Here is a 20,687-nt window from a genome sequence, read left to right as displayed (position 1 = left end):
TTTTATTGATCCATTATGGGAGGGAACCTCCCCAGGCTCCCCTTCTCGTCATTTTGGGCATTTAAGAAACCACCAGTTTAGTATGTGTTGGCTTCAACGTGGTCTGAATTAAGACTCTTGTATAAGGTCTGGTGGATGAATGGCATAAGCACTTTGCATTGTTTTAAACTTTGTATATTGTATTTTATGACTGTTTTAACTGTTTTAAGATTTTAGTTCATTGTATAACGGTGTAGCGGCATCCATTGCCACTTGTAAGCCACCCTGAGTCCCCTCGGGTGAGAAGGGTGGGGTATAAATAATTGAAATAATAATAATAATAATAATAATAATAATAATAATAATAATAATGCCTGATCCTTGCAGCCCAGGAGCAAGCCATCAGAACAAATGCAATTAAGGCCAAGATCGAAAAATCAGCTGATGACCCAAATGCAGACTGTGCAAGGAAACCGATGAAACCATTGATCATATCCTCAGCTGCTGTAAGAAAATCGCACAGACAGACTACAAACAGAGGCACATCTATGTGGCCCAAATGATTCATTGGAACTTATGCCTCAAGTACCACCTCCCAGCAGTAAAGAACTGGTGGGATCACAAACCTACAAAAGTATTGGAAAATGAGCACGCAAAGATACTGTGGGACTTCCGAATCCAGACTGACAAAGTTCTGGAACACAACACACCAGACATCACAGTTGTGGAAAAGAACAAGGTTTGGATCATTGATGTCGCCATCCCAGGTGACAGTCGCATTGACGAAAAACAACAGGAAAAACTCAGCCGCTATCAGGACCTCAAGATTGAGTCTGTCTGTGCGATTTTCTTACAGCAGCTGAGGAGATGATCCATGGTTTCGTCGGTTTCCTTGCACAGTCTGCATTTTGGGTCATCAGTTGATTTTTCAATCTTGGCCTGAATTGCCTTTGTCCTGATGTCTTGCTCCTGGGCTGCAAGGATCAGGCCTTCTGTCTCCTTCTTCAGGGTCCCATTCGTGAGCCAGAGCCAGGTCTTCTCCTTATCAGCTTTTCCTTCAATTTTGTCAAGGAACTTTCCAAGCAATGTTTTGTTATGCCAGCTGTCAGCTCTAGTTTGTAGTGCAGTTTTCTTTATTATTATTATTATTATTATTATTATTATTATTATTATATTTTATTATGACACAAAATCCCAAGTCGAACATTTCCCAAGTGTCTAGGACTGTGTGATGTATTTTCGGATGATGCGCGCAGATCCCAGTAGGGTGGCCTTTTGCAGTTGGCAGATTGTAATACCTCACAACCTCTGAGGATGCCTGCCATAGATGTGGGCGAAACGTCAGGAGAGAATGCTTCTGGAACATGGCCACACAGCCCGAAAGACATACAACAACCCTGTGATCCCGGCCATGAAAGCCTTCGACAACACAGATTGTAATTTTGTCTATTATTATTATTATTATTATTATTATTATTATTATTATTATTATTATTATTATTAAACTGTGGGTCCCAAACGGGATCCCCTGAGGACAATATTGGGGTCACAATAATTTGGCAACAGTAAAAGGTTTCTGGATGTCACACATTGACACAAATTGGTTAGCAGCAACATGCCATGTTCTTTCTTTTGTTCCATTTCAGATCCCTGCAGAAAATGTTTCAATTGTACAACACAAAAGGGAAATCAGCCTGTTTAGCAAGCCTTGCAAATGCATCTGTTTCCAAAAAGGAAGAGAAGGACAGTCGGAGAGATGTTCTGCCTTCTTTGCCAAAGGGACTCTTAAGACCATCAGAAACATGTATTTTCTGGAGGTCTTTGGAGACCCCTCTGATACCCCCCTCACGACCTCCCCAGGTTGAGAAACGCTGCAATACAGTAAGTCAAGGAGGCTAAACAGACCCATAATACTATTCTCTGGCTTTTATTTCTTCCCCTTCTGTTTTTAGCCAGAGGGACTTTTTCGATTCCCAAGATTTTGCCTGGAATCTGCATGGAGATTCTCTATTTTTCACTCTGCTGAGTGAACAAACAAACCGGTATCGATTTCCAGAGTTCACGGTTTTCAGAGAACCGTGTTTCATTGCAAAGATCCGAAACGGAACAAAAGAAAGCAAGAGAAAGAACAAAGGTGCTCTGGATACATCCCTGCTGGCTAAGCAGCGCGGAGACTGTGCCGCGCTTTGTATTAATTAGCCAGAGTAAGTGGCCCACAGCCAGCTCAGCAAAGCACATCTGCAAGAAGCGCGCCAGCAGGGTCAGAGCACTAATATGGATTTAGAGCATCGCTTTCCCCATGCCGCCGTTCGGGGAGAAAGAAAGCTAGCGTTTCAAGGAAGACGAGGTAGAACAAATGCACAAAGGACAAGGTCTGGGGTGGGGAGCACAAAGCACGTCACAAATAAAAACGATCTTTGCCAACTCGTTGCAGAACCAACACATAGAAAGAAAATGTGTCCCATAGCAAACAAGATGACAGAAAGGTTCAATTTCCTTCCCTGATGATGTGAAAGCTATTTCTAAAGCAGTGATGGTAAGAGGACCTAATATGACAAACGACTGACACTTAACCATATAAAACTAGTGACCTGCAACTTCAGACTTAGTTAATCTACACCCAAATTAAAGTGCTTGCCACCCAAGCTGGGCACAACTCTAGTCCAGGGATTCTAAAACTTTTCCACTCGCGACCCCTTTCCTCCTGATACATTTTTACATGATCCTGGATATCTACGAGGGCTATCCAGAAAGTACAGTAGAGTCTCACTTATCCAACACTCGCGTATCCAACATTCTGGATTATCCAACGCATTTTTGTAGTCAATGTTTTCAATACATCATGATATTTTGGTGCTAAATTCGTAAATACAGTAATTACTACATAGCATTACTGTGTATTGAACTACTTTTTCTGTCAAATTTGTTGTATAACATGATGTTTTAGTGCTTAATTTGTAAAATCATAACCTAATTTGATGTTTAATAGGTTTTTCCTTAATCTCTCCTTATTATCTAACGTATTCGCTTATCCAACGTTCTGCCGGCCCGTTTACGTTGGATAAGCGAGACTCTACTGTAGGTTACGTTTTGGATTTTAAAAAGGACAAAGTATAGGAGAAATCATTTGCCATATGCAGCTGAAAGACACATCCCAAAACTACAATCTCATGTAATCCCCATTGAAATTTAGCCATGTTTCATATAGATATATGAGTTTGAAAAGTACTGCCCCAGTAAATTTGCTGCCTCTCTCCTCCGTTTCCAACAATGGAGGCGTGGCTGGCAGCACAGCGTTTTGGCTACGCTGCAGGAAGGGAGAAGGGGGAAGAGCTGAGGACACAAGCGGGGAATTTACTGGAGCAGTACTTTTCAAACTCATATATCTATATGAAACATGGGTAAATTTCAATGGGGATTACATGAGATTGTAGTTTTGGGATGTGTCTTTCAGCTACATATGGTAAATGATTTATCCTATACTTTGTCCTTTTTAAAATCCAAAACGTAACCTACTTTCTGGATAGCCCTCGTATGTATATAAAAGAGTAATGAAATTTTGGCCTAGGACAAAACAACGAAACTACACATCCCAGAAATACTAAACTTGGCAGGACAACCCCTCATCCATGCCTCTAAGTTCATACAACAAAAAGAAAAGAAAAATAAAGTCCAAATTAGAGGGAGAGGAATAATTGCTTTCATCCAATTGCTGCCAGTTAGAAGGCTAAGCTCCACCCACTTGGTCTCCTAGCAACTCACTCACCCCAGGGGACAGGCAGAGTTAGGCCTCACTTAGGCCTCTTCCACACTACCTATAAAATACAGATTATCTGAACTGAACTGGATTATATGGCAGTGTAGACTCAAGGCCCTTCCACACAGCTATATTACCTATTTATAATCTTATATTATCTGCTTTCAACGGGATTATCTTAACTCCACACTGCCATATAATTCACTTCAGTGTGTATGTTATACAGCTGTATAGAAGGGGGCTCATAGAAGGGGGCTTAATGTCAGGGGAAAACCTTTACCCTTGACCTTAACTACCACCAATTCCTCAATACTTTATTTCCCATACCACCATACTTTGCCACAGCAACACGTGGCCATGCACAGCTAGTTGTATATAAAATAGGTATCAAATTCAAACATTGCCAGAATTCTTCCTGCTGGGAATGTTGGATATTGAAAATGACAAGAATAAAGAAATTTTGTTTAACTTTTTAGTCACAGCGGCAAGGTTAGTCTATGCAAGAATGTGGAGACAAAAAGAAATACCTAAAAAAGAGGATTGGTTAAATAAGGTATTAGAGATTATGAATATGGACAGGTTGACTTACTGGTTATCCTCAAACCAAAAAAAGAAACCAACTGGGACCTAGTCAAAGACTATTTAAAAGAGGTAAAATTAGATCTCATCTGCTGAAGTTCAACATTTACAAGACTAGAAGAGGACGAAGGGGACATAGTATCGTTATAATGGAATACTAACTACGAATGCTTAAGGAATAGCAAGAGTCGAGAACTTTAAGAATTTTTTTCATTATTTTGTCTTTTTTCTCTCTTTTTCTCATTCTTCCTACTTTTCTATAATAAAAATATTGTTCTCCCACTTTCGATGTATACTAAATTTTCCTTATTTTCTCGTATGGTATATGAAATTCCAATCTATATATATAAAAGAGTGATGGCATCACGGCGACCCACAAAACAACAAAACTACAGGCCCCCCAACCTCGAAATTTGACAACACAACCCATCATCCATGCCTCTAGGTTGATACAACCAAAAGAAAAGAAAAATAAAGTCCTAATTAGAGAGAGAGGAATAATTGCTTTTATCCAATTGCTGCCAGTTAGAAGGCTAAGCTCCTCCTACTTGGTCTCCTAGCAACGCAATAAAAAAAATAAAAAACACTAAAATTAATACAATAAAATACTAAATACTAAAAATAATACAAGAAAATATTAAAATATAATAAATAAAAATATAACTTACAATAAAATTAATAAAAAATTGCAAATAACGTCAAATAAAAATTACACAACAATTTTTAACCAATACCACCACCACTTTGCCACAGCAACGTGTGGCTGGGCACAGCTAGTAACATATATTTTTTAAAAAATTCAAACATTACCTAACAATGTATCCCTCAATTTCCCGCGTGAAGAATATCATCATTAAAAAATCATAAAACCAAACTGTCATGTGAATTCCAGCCTTTCCCTTGACATGTTCCCCACAAAATAATTTATACACTGTTTACTTTGTGACATGCATGCAAATCAACGCCCTCCAATTATTTCAATTTGGAGAGGATAGGCTTGATTCATCCTCTGTCATCCCACTTTTCCAGCTAATTTGAAATGTCCCAGTTCTCTCTTCCTTCTCTACGTTTTCTCATTGAGTTATCTTGAGCGAGGCATGCTCTCTCGGCCTCAAGGGACAGCCATGGCAAGCTGCTTTTGAATCAGTCTTGCTCATGCCAGGTTTGCCATAGTCGTTCCATAATCTGACTTGTTGTGAAGGCACACAACAAGCAACGTCGTCATTGATGGTTGTGCTGATATTCTTTGCCATTTCATTGCTGCTTTTGTAATCTTCCATGCTCATATATATATATATATATATATATATATATATATATATATATATTTGCAAGTCGTTCGTTTTATTTTTAGTCTTGTAACCTACCTTGAAAATGCCTAACGGAGAGACTGGCGCAAATAGAATTCCAATAAATCTTTTTCATCACCAAACGGGAACCATCCGTGGCAGGAGCAGAATTTACTCCCAGCTGAAATGGAAGGACAAATGAAACTTAACTCATATTTGTTTATTTAATGTCATCAGTATGCATAGAGCACAGCAAAATACAAGAGGGTAGATCTTGCTCAGGTATCTTTCCTAGTTATTATTCAGTGCATGGAAAAAGAGAAAAGAAGCAAAGGAAACGACGAGCAAGGATAGAATATGTGACTGTTAAAGATACTGGATACAGTCGGTATTGTGTAATGGTCACGGTGTTGGATTAGGATTTGGAGATTCAGGTGGTAGAAAGGACATTAAATATACAGTAGTCACTTATCCAGCGTTCTGGATTATCCAACGCATTTTTGTAGTCAATGTTTTCAATATATCATGATATTTTGGTGCTAAATTTGTAAATACTGTAATTACAACATAACATTACTGTGTATTGAACTACTTTTTCTATCAAATTTGTTGTAAAACATGATGTTCTGGTGCGTAATTTGTAAAACCATAACCTAATTTGATGTTTAATAGGCTTTTCCTTAATGCCTCCTTATTATCCAACATAGTCGCTTATCCAACGTTCTGTCGGCCCGTTTACATTGGATAAGCGAGACTCTACTGCAATGTGTCTTAAAACGTTAAATCTTTGTGTCTCAAACTATTGCTTGTTTGGGCCAAAAGCTTTTGTAGAAATACAGTAGAGTCTCACTTATCCAAGCCTCGCTTATCCAAGTTTCTGGATTATCCAAGCCATTTTTGTAGTCAATGTTTTCAATATATCGTGATATTTTGCTGCTAAATTCGTAAATACAGTAATTACAACATAACATTACTGCGTATTGAACTACTTATTCTGTAAAATTTGTTGTGATGTTCTGGTGCTTAATTTGTAAAATCATAACCTAATTTGATGTTTAATAGGCTTTTCCTTAATCTCTCCTTATTATCCAATATATCCGCTTATACAACGTTCTGTCGGCCCGTTTACGCTGGATAAGCGAGACTCTACTATAATGTGTTTTAAAATGTTAAACCTTTGTGTCTCAAACTATTGCTTGTTTGGGTCAAAAGCTTTTGTACAAATAGGTGTTTTGGACTCCAACTCTCACAATTCCTAATAGCGGGTAGGCTGTTAAGAATTGTGGGAGTTGGAGTCCAAAAACTTGGAGGGCCAAAATTTGCCAATGCCTGCTCTATATCCAGAAATACTTTTGGCAAATCACAGTGTATGATCACATCCTTACTCACATTCCGCTAAGGCTGATATTATCTAAACCAAAATGATTGTTTCTTGTCCTCCTCATTGTTGTGGAATTTCGTTTGGCCACGAGTGAAGAAAGCAGACTGACAGCAGAAGTTGTCTTCAAGATAGTTTACTTTTGGCCAAGAGCAGGTGACAATGTTAGCTAATGCCCAGAAAACGCAATGCCACCCCTTGCCTGTAGTGGCTTTCCAATTTATACAATTTTACAGAAGCATGCGCAGAAAGCTAACTGACAATGGAATTTGCTGACTATTATAATCCTTTTGGACATGCGTAGTTGCCTTGTAACTTATATAACTCATTACTCATCACATCAGGTGAAGTGTCCATAGTTTGCTCCACGTATGCACTATCCTCAGGTGACATGTTCATAGTTCATCCTACATATGCATCATCCAGCAGCCAAATCATTACTGCAGTTTGCATGACCTTATATAGTGAGCAAAGAGCAAATGTCAGGCAGAACATGTCCTGTCAACACTTTCATGGAAAAACAAGATTTTTGAGCAAGGGTCATCTAGGTAAAGGATTTTTAGGGTCTTTAAATAAAATATTCAAGAGCTGCTCCATTTCAAGGCTGTTAGGAATTGTGGGAGTTGGAGTCCAAAAACCTGGAGGGCCAAAATTTGCCCACGCCTGCTCTATATCCAGAAATACTTTTGGCAAATCACAATGTATGATCACATCCTTACTCACATTCCGCTAAGGCTGATATTATCTAAACCAAAACGATTGTTTCTTGTCCTCCTCTTAGGTTGGCGTCATAGGCGAAGAAGAGGAATGGATCACGCTGTGTGAGGTAGAAAAGGAATCAGATGCTCAGCTGCTGGAGATCCCAAACCTCACGCCGTATACGCATTACAGGTGAGAGCAGATGGTAATTAATGGACACATCAACCGGCCGGTCCGTGGCAGCCGGGGCCAGCTCACACCAGCAGCTGCTGGGGGGAGAATTCACACCTCTGAAGAGTTTAAATTTACACCTCACAAGCACTTGCACTTAAATGACCCGCTTGATGTATTTTAATTGTCGCCTTCACATAGTAAAATAATTAATCAATCTGGAAATGGGAGCGAGGTGTAAAGTGCAGTGCTAAATAGTGCCGTTGAATAACTTAACACATCTTGAATCTGGGAGTTTGTCTAGACTAAAAGTTGCACTGGTTTAATTAAAATTGATCTTGCTTCATTTATGGGGGAGACAGTGCTGCAATTGGCTGACAGCTCCCTATATCACTATATCACCTATATCACTTTGGCTTCATTCTGTTAGTTGGGTCAGTAGATTTCATTTTCCTCTCTTTACTATACTTGGGAGAGCGCAATGGAGTTAAGCTTTGACGTACATCAAGTGCTCATCAATGTGAGGGACATACTGCTTTTCCTTCTGTTACTGCCATTGTAAATTCTTCCTGTTTACCTCCTTTGACTTCTTTATTGCTAGGTCAGGGCTATGACCTTAAGTATAAGGTGCAACAGCTTTGCAGACACTAAGCATGTCAGTGCTTCGGAAGACAAAAGTATAAAGTAGCTCATGTCTAGTGTTGCACTTTTCGCCCAACACCACACCAGAGTCCACTAGTTCCATCTAAAAATGTTTATTGAAGAAAGCATGTAAAAAGGGGGAAATGACATTTCCAAAAAGATCAGAAGAATAGCAAATACAAAAGAGCAATAATCCAAAATGCAAAAGTACATCAAGTTAAGAGAACCAAAATACACAGCAGTACTTCAAACATAAATCCATAAACAAGAAAACAGGAACTTTTCCAAGGTAAACCCTTCAAGAAAACGGACCAGAACAGGAAACATGAGAATACTTGAATCATGAACTTGAGAGCATAGACAGAAAAGCCATCCCCTATGTCAACATTATTTCCTCTGAGAATCATGAAGTCAACACCATTTAATTTGAGCCCATCCAAGTAGCCATGAGATCATGCCAAATGCACCTGGACTTCACGGTCTTATTACGGATTCTCTGAAAACATGTAATTTGTCTATTTCTCACTCCCTCTGTTCTCAGGCCTAATCTGGCTTCTTGGAAAAATTTCCCATTGGCTGAAGAGAATTGAAACTTTCCCTTTCTCTGTTTGCCTGGGAACAAGCACAGGAATCCAAAACATCGGCCTCATCTGCCTGAAATTCTCTCCCAACACTGACAGATTCCTCACTTTGAAACCCATAAAACCCCTCGTTCTCTGAAAAATCCTCTGCCGTTTGCTGAGCTGCAACAGTCAGCACTCTGAAAAAAACGCTATCTCCTTTCTTTAATTTCCGCATAGTTTAGAGTGATTACCTAATAGTTTAAAAGAGGATACGCTACTTTTGTATGCTTCTGCAAATTGCTCTCTGGGCAAATATACTGCTTTTGTTCTTTTGGAGTCCTCAACTTAGATGCTGAAAGGAATTTTTCCCCAGAACCATCTTGTCTCCATCATCCCAGGTAGACTTAGAACCACATTCCTCATTGATGAAAGTGGGGAGTAACTTGGACTTAGGCCACATCTTGGTCAGGCTTGCCTTGTTCCTTCTGTGTGCTGTCAGTGTTTGGAAAATTAATGGGGTTGTTTTGCTTAATGCTTTTCCTTCCATTAATGCACTTCCTTAACAAGATCTGAACAGATAGACTAATGGCATTGCATATGCTTGCTCCACCTTCACTCCATCCCAGCCTTTTAAAGCTAGACACCAAGGATTTAACATTGAACTAGAAGACACTTTCTTTCCAATTTTCATAGTTTGCATAGAAACACCAGCCTGGACTGTTTTTTAATCCATACTTCTAAGCCTGTTGTCCCCAAGAAATCATATTTTCCCCTGCTTTTAATTTTGGTTATAGATAAACCGCCAAAAAAAGTGAAATGTATCTAATGGAAGTTAAGGAGATAGTTAATTCACTCCAAATCAAACTTTAGATGTTGCAATGAAAAGAGCTGAAACTTTGGATTGGCTTAATCAGCTTTCCCTGACAAGGGGTGATTTTTTAATTGGAGAGGGCAAATTTTGATCATGGAGGATGAGAGGACTCATTCATGTCTGCTCCCCTGAGAGCCTTGCAAGGCCCAAAGAATAGGACATTTAATCATAATCAGTGAGATAAGCACAGCTTCACATCTCGTGGCTTGCTACACCCCACTCCCAATGCTACCCACCCAATTAGTTGGGTGTCTGTAACGGAATTTCCTCCTTTTCTCACAATACTAGAATTCAAAGTAAAAGCATTTATTAGAATCTCTATATATAAAAGAGTGATGGCATCACGGTGACCCACAAAACAACAAAACTACAGGCCCCCCAACCTCGAAATTTGACAACACAACCCATCATCCACGCCTCTAGGTTGATACAACAAAAAGAAAAGAAAAATAAAGTCCTAATTAGAGAGAGAGGAATAATTGCTTTTATCCAATTGCTGCCAGTTAGAAGGCTAAGCTCCTCCAATTTGGTCTCCTAGCAACCCAATAAAAATAATTAAAAACACTAAAAATTAATACAATAAAATACTATAATAACAGAAAATAACTAAAAATAATACAAGAAAATAATAAAATATAATAAATAAAAATATAACTCACAATACAATCAATAATAAATTGCAAATAACGTCAAATAAAAATTGCACAACAATTTTTAACCAATACCACCACCACTTTGCCACAGCAATGCGTGCCCGGGCACAGCTAGTATTTTCTAAATCCTCTGGTTGTCTTTCATGATTGTTCCATTTACATCAGCAGATCTGAATCAGTCTCTCTGATAAACTCTTGCAACTTGGAAGTGTCAACATTGCTGGAGAGCAAGCACTGAGTATCAGCTGCCTTTTATTATAGATCGAGGACACATGTGTCAAACTCAAGACCTTCCGTGTTGTTTTATGTGGTCATCCAGGTTCTGGACAATAACTCCTGTGTTTTTCATCATTAGATGTAATGACTGACATGATGGGAGTTGTAGTATAGGAACATCTGGAAGGCTGTCATTTGTTTTGTTTAGTCATTATGGTGCAGCTTGAATTTGAATACAAAACTTGTGGATATGATATCCAACTTTGAAATGTAATTTAACCTTTCCACAACCTCGCAGACACAAGTTCTGTTGGGTTGCAGTTCCCATAATCCTCAGTATGTTTTGTGGATAATCAAAAGTAAAGGGAGTTGTCGTTGCATAACATCTATGTGTTGGGAATCACCCTGGACTACTCAAGTCTAAATGTAGTCAGATAGATGATAGAGTTGGATTGAGGGAATCCTTTCCCTGTTTCCAAAGCATGCTTAGACAGGCTTTACTGTGTTTCACTCTATCCTGTTTACATCACATCTCTTACTTTGAAGTTAGTAGAAATGTGAATCTTCAGGGATACTAACTTCTCATTGGTCAGAATGTCTTTTATGGCCCCAATAAACTGGACCATGAGGTTGGAACCATTTTGGTTCTCTCTTCTCCCTTTGTTCTTCTAGCTAACAAGAAGCATCTCGCCATCTCTCCTGGCAAGATGTAACTATTTAGATGTTTGTTATTTTTCCTTTCTTATTTTTTTCTTAGAAACCAGTCTAGAGTAGACTAGACAGCTCCCAAGCCTTTCTATCTACAATGGAGTTCTTTTTACCTGAATAAATACTTTTTGAACTTTTACTGAGACTCTGCAGTCCATTGCAAATCCTAAATGGTCAGAAGCTTCTCTTGCTCACCCCGTGTAAGTAACTGCTGCATTTGAAAGCTTTGCTTTTGCTACTCTGCTGATTTTTGGTGGAATCTCCCCCAGAGAAGGTTAAATTGAGTCTAACCGCTCAGAGATTACCACAACAGATGGGAGTTGTGATACAGGAACATCTGGAAGGCTGTCATTTGTTTTGTTTATGTTGGAGTATGGTTGTATTTGTATGAAATGTAAATCAAGTGTTTACTGCTGATGAGCAAGAGTGTGTATTTTTCAGTAATGAAATAGTTAACAGCAGGCTAGTTTTGACTGACAGCCTGTTGTGATTGCTATGACCTATCAGGCCTTTGGGGGTCGGAACTTCCTCTGGACAGAGGAATGTGTTGTTTATCTTATCTGTGTTGTGTTCGGCTTGAGCTTTCTCTGGAGATGGACTATGAATGCTATGCTCTGAAGCCGAGAAATGCAAACTGTAAATAGATTACGTAAATAAAGTTAATCAACAGTTGGACTTCGTCTGCTGGAGTGTTTGTTTGACCAGTGCTGTTTCTCAGCATGGGAATACAGTCTGGAGAAGGAGGTGAGACCGGGATGATGAATTTTTGGAATCCACTCTGCACCCCATCATCCCCTGTCAGTGGGTCTTGAATTTGAATACAAAACTTGTGGATATATCCAACTTTGAAATGTCCTTTAACCTTTCCACAACCTAGCAGCCACAAGTTCTGTTGGGTTGCAGTTCCCATAATACTCAGTATGTTTTGTGGATAATCAGAAGTAATTGGAGTTGTCATTGCATAACATGTAGGGACCCAAACTGGGTAAAAACTCAAGAGCACTGACCTCCATGTAAAGAAATTATGTTGGCTCTCTGTATCCATGGATGAACACGGATGAACACCCATGGATTCAATGGCCCTTTGGAGGCAATCACAAGGCGGATGTGGCTCTCAATGGAAATGGATTTGACACTTCTGATATAGGGCACGATCAATCATTTCATGTTATTTAAGTTGATGAACGAAGATGATTCTGGTTTCAGGTGTCCTGGGCCCTTCTAAGCCCTTTGACACTGTCTGTTTCTGTCCTTCAGGTTCAGGATGAGGCAGGTGAACGTGGTTGGGAAAAGCCCCCTCAGCCAGCCATCGCGGGTCATCCAGACCCTCCAAGCCCCACCAGACGTTGCGCCAGGGAGTGTGACAGTGCGCACCGCGAGTGAGACTAGCCTATGGGTCCGATGGGTGGTAAGTTGACATTTTAACTTTTCCCTTCAACAAAGACTCCGAAACCCAGAAAAGATTTCTCAACTGTCTTTGCAGCAAAATTACACCTTCTCCCGTAGTCCTAATTGAGATCCTTCTATATATTTCCTTTCTGCGCTCTATCAGGCACCCGTGCCTTCTCATATTCCTGGAAAGGATCTGCTCTCTAATGGACCATATGATAAGAAGCATAACAAGAAATTATAAATACGATATAATTGGAGGAGAGCAGATGGCTCGGCTCCGCTTGTGGCAGCGCCATTCCAAAGACATTCCTTCCTTTCACTGGAGCGGCTTTCGTTTCAACTTCCGAAAAGTTTTCAGCTGCAAAGAGAGTTTCCCCCTCCCCACTTAGGAAAACAGTGTCAATGTGGAGGTTATATCGATGTGATAGATTGCAGTGCTAAGTGATTAACTCTGGAATCGAGTGATAAATTGCAGGGCCACTGATAAATGAATTTATCATTTGCCTCTGACAGCCATGCCCACCCCAACCAACTAGAATTCATTCACATATCCAATTTCCTCATAGCCTTCCCAGCATGATTTCTCCCCATTTCTCTCTCTAACGGAGAATATTCTCTCCCTAATACTATATTCTTGGGTGGAATTTAAGTTGCAATAGGTTTCACCCCTAACGCTGGAGGAAGGAGGCACGTTCTTAAAATGTTCTATAAGTTCTCTGATATGAGAAGGAATTCATTTCTTTCTTGTTGAGCGATGTTCTGCTGCTCACGGGAAAGCATATAAAATATCCCCCGAGTCCCTAATATGTGTGTGTCTGTGCGTATGTGTACACACACCTCAAGGAGCCCTTTGGATCCTAGTGATAAAAAGGCAGGATGTTATTAGAAGCCCGAAAGATAGATTAATCGGCCGCGAGACAGTGCGGCAGGCAAAGATGAAAGGCGTGTATCACGTGACTTTGCAATTAACTCTATTAATATTGCTTCAGCCCAATTGCGGAACATTTGTAGGTCTTTAATAATAATCCATAAAGAACCGCCAGCTCTGGTGGTGAATTAAGGCCTTGGCTTCTGTTTCAGAGTGCTTTCTACTAGCAGTGTTCGAGATAAAGACAGGTCTGTTCGTTGGTAATATATTTCTCCATTGTCGTCATGTTAAAATGTACTGTCCGCATGGCTGGCTTTAAAGCAAGGAGTGGGAAACCTCAGGCATGGGGATAGAAATGGGCACCCTGCTCTTGCCGGGCTGTGGCGCAGGCTGGTGAGCAGCCTGCTGCAATAAATCACTCTGACCATGATGTCATGAGTTCGAGGCCAGCCCGTGGCGGAGTGAGCACCTGTCAATTAAAAAAAATTAAAAATAGCCCCTGTTCATTGCTGACCTAGCAACCCGAAAAATAGTAGGAAATAAGGTACCACTTATAAAGTGGGGAGGCAAAATTAACTAATTTAAGACATTGGAATGAGAAAGTGCCGTCACAGTGGATGATGAAGCAGCTGCTCCCCCCTGTGGCCAGAATCGAACATCCCCTCAGGAGAAGGTTAAATTGCCTCTGCGTCTGTCTCTGTCTCGGTTCTATGTGTTTATGGGCACTGAATGTTTGCCTTATATGTATATAATGTGAGTCCCCTTCGGGGTGAGAAAGAAGGGCGGAATATAAATGCTGTAAATAAATAAATAAATAAATAATGGTTGTTTATAACCGGTTTTTGGCAAATATATTGTGCCACCATTTTGGTTTTGGCTGCTGGAATGCAGCCTCCAAGGATTTCTCACAAACTGGATTTGGACCATAGTTTTCTTCCCGTTTATATAGACAAAACAGTTTCTGAGCCAATCTCATAGCTTTCCTTTCTTTTAAAGTAAGGGATTCAGGCATGTTTGATCCCATTCTAGGAGGAGTATACTTTTTCATCTGTACCAGCGGTTCTCAAACTGTGCTCCATGGAGCCCTTGGGATTTGTTCATGTTTTTTTTCAATTAGTTCACACAAATACTCTCCATCCATCTGCCTCTGGTCTGGCCCATCTGTCAACAATACTATCTATATATTAAAAAATGTAACATGCATTTTCCCCATGGAGTAAACAACAAAACCACTGAACCAAATCACATGAAATTTGGCCACAAAAGACATTAATTGTACTTGGTGGTTGATTGATATTATTACCACCGTATTAACTTCTGTTTTATTGGCTATCTGTGTTTTATTCTTTGTATATTGTGCAATTGTATTTATACTGTTGTTTTTGTAAATTATGATGGTCAGGACTTGCCCCATGTGAGCCACCGTGAGTCCCCGTGGGGAGATGTGGCGGGGTATAAATAAAATTTTATTATTATTATTATAGTCATCCAATCTATGTCTTTCCATAAAAAAATCTAGAAAAATGAAGTTCAAATTACAGAGGACGAGGAAGAGCCATTCTCCCCCTGGCTGCCAGTCAGAAAAAATGTAACGTGCATTTTCCTCATGGAGTAAACAACAAAACTACTGAACCAAATCACACCAAATTTGGCCAGAAAAGACATAGTCATCCAATCTATGTCTTTCAATTAAAAAACCTAGAAAAATGAAGTCCAAATTACAGAGGACAAGGAAGAGCCATTCTCCCCCTGGTTGCCAGTCAGAAAAAATGTAACGTGCATTTTCCCCATGGAGTAAACAACAAACCTACTGAACCAAATCACACCAAATTTGGCCACAAAAGACATAGTCATCCAATCTATGTCTTTCAATTAAAAAAAAACCCTAGAAAAATGAAGTCCAAATTACAGAGGACGAGGAAGAGCTATTCTCCTCCTGGCTGCCAGTCAGAAGGGTAGGCCCCGCCCCCTTTAGGCCCTGCCCCTTTCATGTCATAGCAGCTCCCCATCCACAATGGTGCCCGGGGCACACTACCTATAAAATGCAGATTATACTATTTGAATACAACACAAAATGAGAAAATAATGGTTTTAAAAATAGAAGTAACCCAGAAACTTAAAAACATTTAAAATAGACTTATAAAATGATGATGGCAATAAATTCATTTCAGATTTTAAGGCAGTCTGAAACAATGAAGAGTAAGCTATGGTTTGGTATTCGTAAATATTTGTGCTCTTGACAATGATGTAAAAGAACATTTGAACATCGAAACTGGCCCATCTGTATAATTTGCTTCTCTTTCCCCCCATTTTACTCAGCCTCTGCCTGATACTCAGTATAATGGGAACCCGGAGTCAGTCGGATACAGGATCAAATACTGGAGTGTGGACACGCCATCTTCTGTGCTCACAAAGGCCATTAGTGATCGGCTGGAGAGGGAAAACACCGTCGAGGATCTCGAGGAGTGGACCGAGTATGAACTCCAAATCCAAGCCTTCAATGCCATTGGGGCTGGACCCTGGAGCGAAGTTGTGCGAGGCCGCACACGGGAATCGGGTGAGTTGTGGAGAAGGAGGTGCCATCATAACTGTGCAAATGTTTTTTTAAATATATTTCCCTTTGCTTCTAATTTTCTTCTGGTCTGATGCATACTTGACATTGTCCTATTTTAATTTCCTGCTGAATCATAATGTACCCCAACACTTTTCTCCATCAGCTACTGGGATTCTTGGTGCATTTTTCTCCTGCTCAATGTTCCGAGTGGGAAGAAGCCTTCTAAAGCAGGTTTGCAAAATTGTAGCCCTCCATGTGTTTTGGACCTTAACTCCCAAATTTCTAGCTATTGGACAAGCTGACTAGGACTTCCTGAAGTTGGAGGTCCAAATATCTTGGACGGCCGCAAGTTTGACATCTCTGCTCTCGAGCAATCACATGCTCAGGGATTGCTTTTGAGGGTGTGTTATCAGATCGTTCGGATGCATGTGGATACAATGAAGATAAAGTAAAACTCTATATTCAGAGTTTGTGAGTCCAATGCCCACCAGAATTCATGTTCCACATGGAGGACTGTATAAGTCACTAATTGTGAGTCCAAATTTAAACGTCCAAGTAAGTGAATCCTTTTATGAAATCCAATGTTTTAAACAAGTCCAAGGTTAGTCACCATCCACGACCGGTTTCGACTGTGTAGTCTTCCTCGGGTGGTGGTTATGCAGGTATGGAGAACCTAGAGTAGTCAATTCCGTTCTTCAAGTATAAAAATACAAATTACAAAGTATAGTAAAAGCATGGAAAACATGGAAAAGCCATGCTTTTACTATACTTCGTAATTTGTATTTTTATCCTGTACAAGTGTTTCTAGCCATTCGTATATATTCCCTGTAGGTCCACTCCGTCATTGATAATGACACATTGAAATTAAATACTTGAAGAACGGAATTGACTACTTTAGGTTCTCCATACCTGCATAACCACCACCTGAGGAAGACTACACAGTCAAAACCGGTCGTGGATGGTGACTAACCTTGGACTTGTTTAAAACATTGGATTTCATAAAAGGATTCACTTACTTGGACGTTTAAATTTGGACTCACAATTAGTGACTTATACAGTCCTCCATGTGGAACATGAACTCTGATGGGCATTGGACCCACAAACTCTGAATATAGAGTTTTCTATATACTTTCTATGAATGTATGTGTGTTGGTAACACATGGATTATATTTTGGTTTAATTATTGTTTTATAGTTCATATTAGTGGATTACATTTCTAGTTATAGTGGCCTCCCGCCTGTGCATTTCAGGGAATCCTTTCTTTGTATTACAATGAAGATAAACCAATGGTTCCCAATACAGGGAGAAAGCAGAAGTCCCATTTTTGCTCATGGCCAGGGATATCTCCAAATTAGCTTTTTTATGGCACTGTAGAGTCTTCTCAAATCAGAGAGTTGGCTTTGCATGCAACTGATCTAATTTAGTGTCTTCCCTAGTTACTAGTTGTTGCACACTTTGAGCTACAATTTGAAATATTTCAGAACTGATTCATTCCTTTGCTTCCATGTAACTGGTAAGCAGACGTAGTTGTACACTCCAGGTTTTTGCAAGTTCAGATCTCGGTGAGACAGGCTCTGTAGCTCCTGCTGTCAGGAGAAAACAGACTTCGTGGTTCAGTGGCAACGTCAGGGTAAGCAGTAGGCATGTCCGATCAATGAAAAAAATGTTTCAATTCTCGTTTCTAAAATAGGGGGCGCTGGCGCTTCAATATAGAAAGTATTTCCGATTTTTTCACCCAAAAATTTCAGATATTTCCGAAATTTCGTAATGATTCTAAATGTTTCTAAAATGGCGGACGCGCATGCGCAATCGCTACACACCGGGCTTGTATGGCAATCTTCCATGTGGACGTTCGCCCCCACCTTTGCATCCATCATGGAAGCTTCTGATTGGCCGGGGAGTGGCAGCCATGTTAGGCTGCGCTAAGCTCCCATTCAAGGTAGGTTGCAGAAACAAAAAAACTTTTTTTAAATATTTTAAAAAATATATTTAAAAATTTGGAGGGGGGGGGGGGAATTAACGAAACATTAAGAGACAATTAGAGAATGGGCCAACAATGGTTCGAATTACATTGCTGGTTGTGCTGTGAGACAATGTCTCGGAATGCGTATCAAAAAGCGAGAACAATCCGAAATAATTCCGATATACGATTCAAAACGATTTTTTGGACATGTCTAGGAAGCAGCACCAGTCGCTCTTTAGCATCTGCAGAAGATAGTTATTAAGCCGTTCTCTAAACTTCAAACAAGGCTCTTTCCCCGGCTCCCATCCCACACGTATCCGGTGCAATTTACCTTTCTAAGCTGGTGAATAATTGAGCGGAGCGACCTTTCTTGAATTAAGCATTCCCTTCTGAAAGTAAATCATCATTGTAGCAAACCCGGGCAATGAGCAGAGGCTGTATTTGTAATTTGTCTCCATAATCATACAGGGGCCGACCACCGGTGCCTGGGTAAGGCTGGGTCCCATTTATCACTTGAAAAGGGATCTCAGCCCCTTTTTTGTGTTATAAATGATTTGACACCATCCCATTTGCATATTTTCATTACCGTCAGAGGAGGAAGGGATCAATTAAAACCACATGCACGCAAACCCATTGACAGGATGCTTCCTCTTGAAGATAAGTAGGAGAAGACGGGCGATGGTCAGCACTCTGTCCATGTCACTCAGACTATGTTCTGGGATTATGTCTGTTTATTATAGCCTATTGTAAGTTATGATGGAGACTGTTGATCTGAAAGGGATCTAAATATTTCAAATAAATACATTGGATTCCTTTGCTCCAGGCTATACTCAATACAAGGGAGTCCCCGGTGACGCAGCAGGTTAAACCGCTGAGCTGATGAACTTGTTGACTGAAAGGTCAGCGGTTCGAACCTGGGAAGTGGGGTGAGCTCCCACTGTTAGCCCCAGCTTTTGCCAACCTAGCAGTTCAAAAGCATGCAAATGTGAGTAGATGAATAGGTACCACTCCGGCAAGAAGGTAACGGTGCTCTATGCAGTCATGCCAGCCACATGACCTTGGAGGTGTCTATGGACAACGCCAGCTCTTCGGCTTAGAAATGGAGATGAGCACTAACCCCCAGAGTGTGAGTAGAGCAATAGGTACTGCTCCAGCGGGAAGGTAACGGCACTCCATGCAGTCATGCCAGCCACATGACTTTGGAGGTGTCTATGGACAACGCTGGCTCTTCGGCTTAGAAATGGAGATGAGCACCAACCCCCAGAGTCGGACATGACTAGACTTAATGTTTACCTACCTTATAATCAATACATTGGGTTTATTTTATTCTATTAACTGACTCTTAGTGTAACACTAAGCAGCAGCATGCAAACACTGATTTTGGATGCCTCAGAATATTTGACCTATGTGACACAAACGATTCAAGCTCAATAGCAGAGTAAATACAGTAGAGTCTCACTTATCCAACGCTCGCTTATCCAACGTTCTGGATTATCCAACCCATTTTTGCAGTCAAAGTTTTCAAAGTTTGTGATATTTTGGTGCTAAATTCGTAAATGCAGTAATTACTACATAGCATTACTGCATTTTGAACTACTTTTTCTGTCAATTATGTTGTATAACATGATGTATTGGTGCTTAATTTGTAAAATCATAATCTAATTTGATTTTTAATAGGCTTTTCCTTAATCCCTCCTTATTATCCAACATATTTGCTTATCCAACGTTCTGCCGGCCCGTTTATGTTGGATAAGTGAGACTCTACCGTACTTTGTATTGCATTACTGGTTTTACAAAGACAGCACTTCCATACTGCACGTGTTGTTTTTCCACCACTAAGATCATTCCTGGAACTTTTGGTCATTTCTGTTATTTATCTCTGTGTGTTTCTTTGGACACACAGCATGACACTTTTCTTATCTTGGCACTGTTCTTTGGCAGCTGTCATGCCTTCGATGTTGATTGAGATTATTGTCATAGTTGGTACTGAAAAGATCCGTTGTTTTGTTTGTTTGTTTGGCTGGTCGGTTGTACACTGCAAGTCACTTCTGGTTTGAGGGAATCAGCCGTCTACTAAGACATTGCCCAGGAGATGCCCTGTGGGGACACTTCTCTCTGTTGGGAATGACCCTGGACTACTCAAGTCTAGATGTAGTCAGATAGATGATAGAGTTAGATTGAGGGAATCCTTTCCCTGTTTCCAAAGCATGCCTAGACAGGCTTCACTGTGCTTCACTCTATCCTGTTTACGTCACATCCCTTACTTTGAAGTTAGTAGAAATGTGAATCTTTAGGGACACTAACTTCTCATTGGTCAGAATGTCTTTTATGGCACCAATAAACTGGACCATAAGGTTGGAACCATTTTGGTTCTCTCTTCTCCCTTTATTCTTCTAGCTAACAAG

General features: G+C 40.2%; 1 protein-coding gene across 7 annotated transcripts in view; it reads left to right on the top strand.

The window, feature by feature from the left end:
- The window catches only part of sdk1 (sidekick cell adhesion molecule 1), a 615,491-nt gene that overhangs the window by 445,894 nt on the left and 148,910 nt on the right, over nt 1-20,687 (top strand). For all 7 annotated transcript variants that reach the window (XM_062964472.1, XM_062964469.1, XM_062964468.1 and 4 more), the window contains exons 23-25: nt 7,764-7,873; nt 12,763-12,913; nt 16,085-16,322. In XM_062964472.1, coding sequence (XP_062820542.1) covers nt 7,764-7,873; nt 12,763-12,913; nt 16,085-16,322 — 499 coding nt within the window. The remainder of the gene's footprint in view (nt 1-7,763; nt 7,874-12,762; nt 12,914-16,084; nt 16,323-20,687) is intronic.

Source organism: Anolis carolinensis, unplaced genomic scaffold (genome assembly GCF_035594765.1).
Source record: "Anolis carolinensis isolate JA03-04 unplaced genomic scaffold, rAnoCar3.1.pri scaffold_13, whole genome shotgun sequence".
Lineage (NCBI taxonomy): Eukaryota > Metazoa > Chordata > Lepidosauria > Squamata > Dactyloidae > Anolis > Anolis carolinensis.
The sequence above is the reverse complement of the archived record's forward strand: the minus strand, read 5'-3'. Positions and strand labels throughout refer to the sequence as shown.